This window comes from Rhinoderma darwinii, chromosome 1 (genome assembly GCF_050947455.1).
Source record: "Rhinoderma darwinii isolate aRhiDar2 chromosome 1, aRhiDar2.hap1, whole genome shotgun sequence".
In the NCBI taxonomy this organism is placed as follows: Eukaryota; Metazoa; Chordata; class Amphibia; order Anura; family Rhinodermatidae; genus Rhinoderma; species Rhinoderma darwinii.
Window position 1 is genome coordinate 146,834,601 of NC_134687.1, and position 12,315 is coordinate 146,846,915.

Sequence of the window (12,315 nt, forward strand, 5' to 3'; positions counted from 1 at the left end):
GTGATTCAGCAGGGATTATCATTGTACTTTCCTGTCCATTCCTGACCAGAAACTATGGTGGGTCCGTTTATTGATCAGTTAACATGTAAGATTCACTTATATAGCCCTAGCTGTAAGCTAGATACAGTATATAAAATATCATTCCAAACCATTTGCTAATACAATCAAAACAGTTCAATATATGTCTAATCAAGAACAACTCTTGTAACATAATAAATTGAAGTAAAAAAATACTGACAAAGAAATACAAAAAACACGCTGGAATATGAAAAAATAAAATAAAAATAATAACATTTTAATATTTTGATGATATTTTAACTTCTTGACATGGAAATAAAAGTTAAATTTAAAATGATTGTCCTTATGAGCCACTTGTTTTCTTTAATAAAACATATTACTCTCCATATATATATAGATATGTTACAATTTTACCATGAAAAAATATTATCATAGACACAGATAATATTGAAGTGTTTAATAATAATGTGAAATGGTCCTAACTTGAAATTTTGCTGTGTAGAAAATGAATTGGAAAACACTATGTTTCATGATTTGTCTATTAAAAAACATTTCTAGGCAAGATTAAAAGATATATATTTTTCAAGTTTCCACAAAACTATGCTAGAGAAAGATACGTGTAAGTTATATGATTTGGGGCTAATCTTTCAAAATAGTAATCTTCAGATACATATTTTACAATTTCAAACTGTACAGAGTATCCAGTGTTGTTTTGACAACATTTACAGATCAGTTCCCATCTGTCTTTTTTTTTAATTTTTTATAAAACTTAGTTGTAAAATGAAAATCCACAGGATAAAATAAGGAAGATCAAAATACGCCATAGTAGGTTATAGTGCTCAATGTTGAAAGCTGCATCTTTGGTATTTAAAGTTCCGTACAAATCTGATGTAGCTTACAGCTTTTTTTAACAGGGTGAACAGGGATTGGTCCAAATCTATCATTATGAAATGCTATTTAATAATTATAACAACAATAAATAATTTAGGACCTGAATTAGTTTTATACTTTTTTTTTTTACCTTGTGGGCTGTATGAATTCATTTATAAATCAATTAAATTGTACCACTTTTTCAGAAAATTATATAATATATATATATATACTTTATATTTATTTAGAAGCTTTGAAATAGTACAGTAAACACTTTGCAACACGGTGTATAAACTACAGAATGTCCTTGATATTCCATGGGTCTGCAGATAAACAATATTTTTTTCTTTTTTTTTTTTCTTTCTTTTTTTTACGACCCACGGGTGAAAATAACATGATCACAATTTCTCTTGTAAAGTTTGGATAATTTGGGTAACACTTCATCACACAAAAAAAAAATATATAAAACAGTCAAGTTTAAAACAGTGATATTGCATTTATAATGCATGTTCTATCTGTACGATTGGCTTCTTGTGGTGTTTAGAAACATCTAAAGGGCTCAGTGACGTTTTGGAGAAAGAAAGATATATAGTGCTGTAAACAGGCACACACTGATAAGTGAGGCAAGGGCGGTCGCCTCCGCAGTTTCTACAGTTCTTCTTCACATTTCAACTCATTTCTCAGGCCTGCTGAGAGCAGAAAGGTCCTTAGTTTGGCCATGCCTTCAGCAGCAGACTTTTATTCCTTCTCTTATGCCAGACGAGACGGCCAGGATGATGAAGTTGAAAAGTTGATGCTTTTGTTGGTCAACTTGTGCAAATCATGCTGCTTCAGGTAAGTCATGTAGATCTGACTAGCATATCCTTTTCCGTGCTGAGGAGATAAAAAAAAAAGAAAAATACAAATAGATTAGAATTTGCTATTATGAACAATATAGCTATAAAATGAAAATATAAGTTGTATGGTCCAATATTACACATGTAGGGCCATTATTACATAAACAAGGAAAGATTTAGACACACACCCGAAACATGTCCATAGGGCTTCATTAACCCAACAAAGGCCAAGAGTCTCCTTTTTGCTTCGGTCGGGCTGGTATACGTCGGTTTACCTTTTTATTAAGGTATGAATAGTAGCCTACGCTATTCCATACACTATTCCATACAACGGGATACCGAAAACAAAAGACTATGCCACGCTATATACGTTTTTCTAACATGGGAGCCTACTGTATAAGTGACGTATGCCACTGTATGACATACATCACAGGCATCTGTTAAATGTATACATCATGAGTTGTTCAATCGCTTTTCATGACGTATACGTTAAACAGATGCAATAATAGTCTATGGGCGATGGATACCTGTGATGAATACCTAACAGCGACATCCATTACCCATAAACTATTATGAGATTTATTTAACATATAGGTATTGAAAAGGACATAAAAGTTCAGGGCATATACGTTAAAAGGATCTCATAATAGCCGCTGCCTACGTTTTGCGTGATGTGAATGGGGCCTTAAAGATTCAAATGTATGTATGCATTACACTGCCTATAAGGTTTGTCAACAAGATTTCTACAGACTCTCAATGGTATATACAGTGCCTTGCGAAAGTATTGAGTATCTGTCCTGTTTTGTTGCATTACAACTTAAAATTAAAATGGATTTCAAATTAGATTTTGTTTTAATAGACCTGACAAAATAGTCCAAATTGTTACATTGTAATGAAAAAACAAAAAACAAAACTCAAAACTGAAAAGATGTGAGTACATATGTATTCACCTCTTTTGCTGTGAAACCCCTAAATGAGATCTGGTTAAACCAATCAACTTTAAAAAAATCACATAATTAGTAAAAAAAAAAAAAAAAGTCCAATCAAAGTGCCACATGATCTGTCACATGATGTCAGTATAAGCACACATGTTCTGAAAGCCCCCTGAGTCTGCAATACCACTAAGCAACATGAAGACCAAGAAGCTCCTCAGGGTTGGGTTATAAAAAATATCCCAAACTTTGAACATCCCACAGAGCCCGATTAAATCCATAATACAGATGGAAGTATCTGTCCATAGGACCACTACAAGCCATATACTCCACAAAGTGGGGTTTTATGGGAGAGTGGCCAGATAAAAAAAAAGCCATTGCTTAACAATATGCGGCAGACTTCAAAACACATGGAAAAAGGTTCTCTGGTCAGATAAGACTAAAATTCAACTTTTTAGCCATCATGGAAAACCATAAGGCTGGATTCACACGAGCATGTTACGTTCGTAATGGACGGAACGTATTTCGGCCACTAATCCCGGACCGAACACACTGCAGGGAGACGGGATCCTAGCATCATAGTTATATACGACGCTAGGAGTCCCTGCCTCTCCGTGGAACTACTGTCCCGTACTGAAAACATGATTACAGTACGGGACAGTTGTCCTGCAGCGAGGCAGGAACTCCTAGCGTCGTACATAATTATGATGCTAGAAGCCCGGCTCCCTGAAATGTGTTCGGTCCGGGATTAGTGGCCGAAATACGTTCCGTCCATTACGGACATAATGTGCTCGTGTGAATCCAGCCTAAGTGTGGCGCAAAGCCAACACTTTGCATCACCTCAGAATACCATTCCCACAGTGAAGCATGGTGGCGGCAACATAATGCTGTGGGGAGGCTTTTCCTCTGAAAGGATTGGAAAATTGATCAGGATTGAAGAAAAGATGGATGGCAGTAAATACAGGGCAATTCATGGGTAAAACCTGTTTCAGTCTGCCAGAGATTTGAGACTGGGATGCAGATTTACCTTCCAGCAAGACAATGGCCCTGAACATACTGATAAAGCTACACTGGAGTGGTTTATGGGAAACACTTAAATGTCTTGGAATGGCCGAGTCAAAGACCAGACTTCAATCAAATTGAGAATCTGTGGCATGACATTAAGACTACTCTACAGCAACGTAACCATCTAAACTGAAGGAGTTGGAGCAGCTTTCCCTAGAAGAATGGGCAAATATACCAGTGTCTAGATGTGCCCTGCTAATAAACACTTACCCCAAGAGACTTGTATCTGTAATTGCAGCAATAGGTGTTTGTGTCACAGTAATATTTTGCAACTTCAAAGTGGTAGGAATGTTGCGTAATTCAAATGTTACAAACCCCCCAAAAATCCATTTTCCAGGTTAAAATGGAAAAAAAAACAAACAGGAAAAACACCAAGTGAATACTTTTGCTAGGCACTGTAAGGTCCTGTTCACACATGTTTTTTTGCTGGCAGAAAAAATCTGCCAGCAAAATTTAGGGAATTTTGAGGCAGATTTTGAAATGCCTGCACTTATGCTGTTTTTGCTGCGGTTTTTGCCCGCGGCCATTGAAGCTAATGGAAGGACCACAGTTGAAAAATGCTTGGCAATGAGCGCGGCAGTTTTTTTCTGCCTCACATTGACTTGAGAGGGAGGTCAGAGGCGACAAGAAGGGACATGCCGCTTTTTTTTCCTGTGAGCGCTCTAAAGCCGCTTGGGAAAAGAAAACGCCTCTGACTCCTATTGAAATCAATGGGGGGCGATTTCAGAAGTTTTTTGGTGTTGATTACGAAGCGGTTTCCGCGTCAAAATCAGCACCAAAAAAACTATGTGTAAACAGGGCCTAAATCTGTATTGCTCTACGGAGATACAGTTTAGTACTCTGACTGTATAAATATCACTGTATTTCTGGCGGTACCATCTTTATATTTATGAACCACAAAGCTTAAGGGCAAAGCCCCACATGGTGAAATTGCTCTGGAATTCCGCTGCGGACACTCCGCAGTGTTAATCCGCAGCGGACCCGTTTCTCCATTGCCTTCCACTGCTTTTTAGTAGGGTTCGTTTAGACGATGCGGAAAATTCCGCTGCGGAGCATAGGCTGCGGTGCGGAATTTGGTGTCCGCAGCATACAATGAATGTTGCGGACGTGTGGCGGACTGGTTGCGGACTCATTGCGGAAGTTCTCCATTGACTTCAATGGAGATTCTAAATTCCGCAATGAAGTCCGCATATGTCATGTACATGTTATGTGTGCTGCGGAGCGTATTGGTTTTTTAACATGACATTTCTTCATTCTGGCTGGACCTATGTATTTCTAGGTCGACAGCCAGACTGAGGAAGTCAATGGGGCTCCCGTAATTACGGGTGACTACGTGTGTGCACCCATAATTACGGGTGACTACGTGATTACGGGTGATAACGTGTGTGCACCCATAATTACGGGTGACTACGTGTGTGCACCCATAATTACGGGTGACTACGTGTGTGTGCACCCGTAATTATGGGAGCGTTGCTAGGCGACGTCAGTAAATAGTCACTGTCCAGGGTGCTGAAAGAGTTAAGCGATCGGCAGTAACTGTTTCAGCACCCTGGACAGTGACTACCGATCACAATATACATCAACCTGTAAAAAAAATAGAAGTTCATACTTACCGAGAACTCCCTGCTTCTTTCTCCAGTCCGGCTTCCCAGGATGACGTTTCAGTCTAAGTGACGGCTGCAGCCAATCACAGGCTGCAGCGGTCACATGGACACATCCAGGGAGGTCGGGCTGGATGCCGAAAGAGGGACGCGTCACCAAGACAACGGCCGGTAAGTATGAAATTCTTTTACTTTCACTAGGGAAAGTGCTGTCCCTTCTCTCTATCCTGCACTGATAGAGAGAAGGGAAGTACTTTCACCTCAATACGCAACGGCCAGTCCGCATCAATTTACTGCACATTTTGGGCAGATCCGCAACAGAATCTGCAACGCATTGATGCGGACAGTTGCGGAGGAAATACACCACGTGGGGCCATGCCCTAAGATGAGAAGTGCTATAGTTCCCAATTATGGGAATACTGTTATAAATCTAATTGTGGTAGGGCAAAAAACTAAACTTAAAGGGAACCTGTCACCAGCATTTCACCAATTGAACTTTACTTATCCCTTATTCGCCGCTGCTATCAAAAGTTCATTGCCGTTATCCCCTCTCTTAAACTCCTCCTCCTGTAAATAACGGTCTGCAAACATTTTGCGCCTTTTATCATAAAAATCTGGTGTCCCATTGTGCGCACACACCTGAAGATCACATCAATGCACAAGCGCAGGATTTTCTGTGCTGGGGAAGGCGAGGAGCTGTCAATCAAATGTTAGGAGGTGGGGTAAACTCGGAAAAGACTTGAGGAATGAAGATATGACTCTTTTCAAACGAAGATTTGACTCTTTTCAAACGAAGATATGACTCATTTGCATACGGTGTGTTAACACTAAAAAACTGAATACTAAAGCTACAGAGCCGACTAAGAAGACAATTATAGGTTATATAGAAATTATTTTTCACTCACTACCTCCTGGTATTGCTGGTTTAATAGGTGAAATGCTGATGACAGGTTCCCTTTAAATGGGCACTGTCATTTCAACAAATTATATATGTATATATATATATATATATATATATATATATATATATATATATTTAAATACTACAGGCGATTATAAGAAACTTTGTAATATATCTTATCAGAGTAACAAGCCTCTCTCTGCTCTTATCTGGCTGTTTTCCTGCTGCCCTACCCTCTGTAAGGTTCTGTTCACACAACAGGGTCCGTGTGTCGGCCGTTTTGGTCCGTTTTACATTTTGCATCCGTTCTTTTTCCATTTCGGGCCGTGTTTCCGGTTTTAACGGCTGATTTTGACCCGTTTTGCAGCCGTTTTTTCCCCTGTCCGTTTTAAAAACGGATGAATTTCATTTGTAAATTTTCTGCTACACACTTCCCTCTGTAGATAATGCCACACACTGCCCTCTGTAGATAATGCCACACACTGCCTTCTGTAGGTAATGCCACACAGCCCCCCTTGTAGGTAGTGCAACACAGACCCCCTTTTAGGTAATGCCACACAGCCCCGTGTAGGCAATGCCACATAGCCCCCCTGTAGGTAGGGCTACAATGTCCCCTTGTTCATAGCCACCCCCATAGATGGCCCCCCCATAGATGGCACCCCCCTACCTTCCTGTAGGGAACCGATCCAGGAGAAGTCCCTGACTTTAATGTCCATATTTGGACAGCAAAGTCAGGGACTTCTCCTGGAGCGGAATCCCGGCCCCAGCTTCGGCCAAAGCTGTGGCCGGGGATTAGGGATTCAGCTCTTACAGGGAGCAACAAAATACCCTCCTCCTCCTCATATGCACTTCACACTGTGAGGAGGAGAAGAGAGCGAGCGGCAGAAAGCACGGCTGTCACTCGGATCACATCCAAGTGAAAGCCGTGATTTACGGCCCTATAGACTTCTATGGGAGCCGTGCGGCCGGGAGAACGGCCCAAAATAGGGCATGTCAAAAAATCCGCCATGAGAATAGCCCCATTTGGGGTCTATTGTTCCTAGTGCATCCGTGTGACGCCCCATTCAAAGAACGGCCGTCACACGGCCGAGAATCCCTGTCGTGTAAATAGGACCTTAACCCCTTAACGCCGAAGGACGGATATATCCGTCCTCAGCAGCTGCTAGTTCGCGCAGGAGGACGGATATATCCGTCCTGTGATCGCGCGGGTACTGACAGTTTACCCACGCGATCAGCGGCAGGAGCACGGCTGTTACACACAGCCTGGCTTCTGCTGCAACTGCCGGAATCGAAGCGCGCGCCGATTCCGGCAGTTTAACCCATTAAATGCCGCTGTCAATAGTGACAGCGGCATTTAATGTGTTTGACATAAGGGGGAACTCACTCTGTCTCCCGATCGGCGCCCCCGCAAACAAATCGCGGGTCGCCGTCAGGTTTCCATGACAGCCGGGGGTCTAACAAAGACCCCCAGGTCTGTCTTCAGCATCTGCCTGTTAGGCGATGCCGGAGGCATGACCTAACAGGTTGCCTGTCAGTTTTACACTGACAGGCAATAATGCTTTGGTATACGAAGTATACCAAAGCATTATATTTGCGATCGGCACATCGCATAGTGAAGTCCCCTGGTGGGACTAAAAAAAGAAATGTAAAACAGTTAAATAAAGTTTGTGAAAAAAAAAAAAAAAAAAATGACAGTCAAAGTCAAATAAAACTACTTTTTTGCCCCAAAAAGTGGTTTTATTTAATAAAACGGTCAAAACAAATCACACATACACATATATGGTATCCCCGTGATCGTAACAACTTGACCAATAAAATGAACACATTAATTAAACCGCCGGATGAACGGCGTCCAAAGAAAACGCAAAAAACAACGGCAAAATGCTCTCTTTTCTCCCATTCCCCCCATAAAAAATAAAATAAAAGTTCATCTATAAGTCCTATGTACCCCAAAATAGTACTAATGAAAACTACACATTGTCCCGCAAAAATCAAGCCCACGTACGGCCACATCGACGTAAAAATAAAAAAATGACGGCTCTTGGAACGCGGCGATGCAAAAACAAGTAATTTTTTTCTAAAAGGCTTTTTATTGTGCAAACGTAGAAAAAACATATAAAACCTTTACATATTTGGTATCCCGATAATAGTGCCGACCCATAGAATAAAGTTAACATGTTATTTACGCTGCATAGTAAACGGCGTAAATTTATAACGTGAAAATTAATGCTGGAATAGCTGCTTATTTTCAATTCTCTCCTAATATAAAGTTAATAAAAGTTAATCAATATATTATAAGCATCTAAAAATGGTACAATTACAAAATACAACTCGTCCCGGAAAAAACAAGCCCTTATACGGCTATGTCGACGGAATAAAAAAAAAGTTACGACTCTTGGAATGCGACCGTGAAAAAACAAGAAATAATCCTTGGTCATTAACGTGCAAAATGGCCCGGTCATTAAGGGGTTAAAGAGGCTCTGTCACCAGATTTTGCAACCACTATCTCCTATTGCAGCAGATCGGCGCTGCAATGTAGATAAGAGTAACGTTTTTTGTTTTTTTTAAACGAGCATTTTTGGCCAAGTTATGACCATTTTTATATTTATGCAAATTAGGCTTTCTAAAGTACAACTGGGCGTGTTTAAAGTAATGTACATGTGGGCGTGTATTGTGTATGTACATCTGGGCGTTTTTACTTCTTTTACTAGCTGGGCGTTGTGACTAGAAGTGTATGATGCTGACGAATCAGCATCTTCCACTTCTCTTCGTTAACACCCAGCTTCTGGCAGTGCACAGACACAGCGTGTTCTCGAGAGATCACGCTGTGACGTCACTTCCCCAGGTCCTGCATCGTGTCGGACGAGCGAGGACACATCGGCACCAGAGGCTACATTTGATTCTGGAGCAGCATCGGCGTTTGCAGGTAAGTCGATGTAGCTACTTACCTGCAAACGCTGATGCTGCTGCTGAATCAACTGTAGCCTCTGGTGCCGATGTGTCCTCGCTCGTCCGACACGATGCAGGACCTGGGGCAGGAAGTGAGTGACGTCACAGCGTGATCTCTCGAGAACACGCTGTGTGTCTGTGCACTGCCAGAAGCTGGGTGGTAACGAAGAGAAGTGGATGATGCCGATTTGTCAGCATCATACACTTCTAGTCACAACGCCCAGCTAGTAAAAGAAGTAAAAACACCCAGATGTACATACACAATACACGCCCACTTGTACATAACTTTAAACACGCCCAGTAGTACTTTAGAAAGCCTCATTTGCAAAAATATAAAAATGGTCATAACTTGGCCAAAAATGCTCGTTTTTGAAAAAAAACAAAACGTTACTCTTATCTACATTGCAGCGCCTATCTGCTGCAATAGGAGATAGGGGTTGCAAAATCTGGTGACAGAGCCTCTTTAAACTGACATTCACTCTGAAAATTCAGCTCTCTCCGTCTTGAGACGGATTGCAGCACACATGTATCAGATTACACATGTCTATGGAAGTCTATGGAGAGAGGAGGGGGGAAGAGTGAACAGGAAATGCAGAAGATAAGAGGAGGCATAGAAACTTACTATCACAACCAAAGCACATTATTCACATCAGTAGAGGTCAGTGCTTCTCTATATATGTCCTGCATGATCCTGGGGCTGTTTCTGAATGAGAGTAGATTAGGGAGCCTCTTCTTACTGTGTGTAGTGTATGGCTGCTAGTCGCCACCCCCAGCTCAGAGATAAATGCAAACTACAGACATAGCATGTGAAGGGGAAAACTGCTAAAAATTGCAAAATCAAAGTCATATAATGGCCAAAAGCATTCCTTCTAACTTTCAAGTATCACAAAGAGGGAAAACCGATGCGGCGCACGCAATTTTTTTAATTTTAAGTCACACCTCTAATCCCACCCAATTCCCGCCCATACACACTTGGTTCAGCCCACATAGTGTCATGCTCCCATAGTACCTCCCACACAGTATAATACCAAATAGCTGCCCCCACACAGTATAATGCTCCCATAGCTGTCACCATACCTTATAATGCCCCATAGCTGCCACCATACAGTATAACGCCCCCATAGCTGCCACCATATGGTATAATGCCCCCATAGCTGCCACCATAGAGTGTACTGCCCCATAGATGCACCCATACAGTATAAAGCCAACACAGATACTCCCTCTGCTCCTCCACTCTGAACTAATTCTGAAGCAGGGAGCTGATGGTTCCCTGCATCAGAATTGGGTTCAACTGTATATGCGCTCTGAGAACGCACATACAGTTGACAGCGGGATACAGATGTTGACAGCGGGACATACCCCCGGCCGCCCGGGACAGCGAGACACCGCCTGGAAACTGGGACTGTCCCGCTGAGTCCGGGATGGTTGAGAGGTATGCCGGAAGTAGTGCTACTCCTCATGTACATACATATGGTAGCTTATCCTGAAAAGTCAAATTAAACGACCGGTACCCTTTTATCTAGTGAGTAATTATCATTAAGCAATGCTGCATCCACTACCAGTGGGGGCCTCCTGAAATAGCATTGCTGCCTAGTAAAGCTTAAATGACAGTTATGTGATTGACATGAAACCTGATGAAGAGGGCTCGCTGTGAATTACAACTAGTGCGTAATGAAAATAAGCATTGGTTTATTATTGTATATTATGTGTATAGGGAATGAATAATGTAATATTTCTTTGTAAGCCCTTATGTAAAGCAGGGAGAATTTAGTTAGGGCCCCTTAGTTTACAAACCACAGGTGACCAATCAGTGGTTTGATGGACATTCCATCAGGATGATACTCGAGGCGACATGGAGGAGTATTCTCTTGGCACAGCATCATTGATGCCTAGCAACAGTCCTCGTCAGGGTCTTGCTGTAGGCGCTATTGCCTATTGTCAGTATGACTTTTGCTATGAGTGATATTTACATTTACAGAATATTTCATTGATAACAATGATTTTTATGGTATTGATCAAGATCAATGATAAAAATTTGTTTCTTCATTGATACAAGTCAATAATCGTTATGTTTGCTTGGAAAATAGTGAATTGGAACAATAATTGGCCAGTGTAAATAAAGAACTGAATTTATCTCCAGTTTCTGAGCTACCTTTTCTGTACAAAAAAGGTTTGGCTTTTGCTTGAAAATGTAGAGCTTATTCATACACGGCAGGATTGTTGCTGAAATGAGTTCCATAAATCTGAATAGGCTTGTTTGTGCAGCATGTGCATGGATTTCTGCAGCCCATTCAGATGAATAAGACAGTGCAACAAATGTGAACATATCCTTAGACTAACCAATGCCTTTTTTTACTTTTATTTTGTCAGTAAGCTTATTTTTTATTCTATTTCCCAAATTTAACAAAACTGTGTCTGCCGTAACTAATGAAATGAAGGGAATGACGGGGATTTATAAATGTAATTTGGTATACTTTAGTCATGGAGTTAGAGATTATGGAAAATCCATGTGTACATTTCTTGAAACAGTTAAAATGATGGCTCATTTTCGCCACATTGCTTCCATGGTATTTCAGCAATGAAGCCTATTGTATTATGTGGAAAGTGAGAAATGACTGCTGCTTAAATTTTTGTTTTCAACATTTATTTCCCTCTAAATAGTTTTATGCATGTGTCAGGAAATCCATTTTGTGTTAAAATGTGTGAAATAAATGAAGACTCCATGCTGCCTAAGCCATCAAATTCATGTTGTGACAGAACCAGGGAACTTTCATAGCAATAATCAGTTTAAAAATCCTGACTTTAATGTGCAATAATGTCTACGACCACTGCATAGAAACTGGATGGAAACAAATTCCCTTAGATAACCAAGCTTCAAAGGGAGCGGAAAATCTATGTACCCTTCTAACCACAACACAAATTTAATCCTGGCATGGCACATTAGTGAGGATTTCCTTACATGGAAATGAAATGTACGACCTTGCTCTACGGTGCTAATAAAATATGAGGTATTATACCAACTGCTTTTTAGAACAGAACAATTGACAGTATTTATATTCCTATAGGTATCACACTCAAATAAATATTCATAAATATATATATATTTGTCTACATTAAGGCCCCATGCACACGACCCTGCCCAC

The 12,315-nt window shown here is 40.8% G+C and overlaps 1 protein-coding gene across 1 annotated transcript in view; it reads right to left on the reverse strand.

The window, feature by feature from the left end:
* Positions 1–341: 341 nt before the first annotated feature.
* The window catches only part of PCDH10 (protocadherin 10), a 54,606-nt gene continuing 42,632 nt past the window's right edge, over positions 342–12,315 (reverse strand). The window contains exon 5 of the mRNA XM_075860444.1: positions 342–1,761. Within this exon, the coding sequence (XP_075716559.1) occupies positions 1,742–1,761 (20 nt within the window). The 3' untranslated portion in view covers positions 342–1,741. The remainder of the gene's footprint in view (positions 1,762–12,315) is intronic.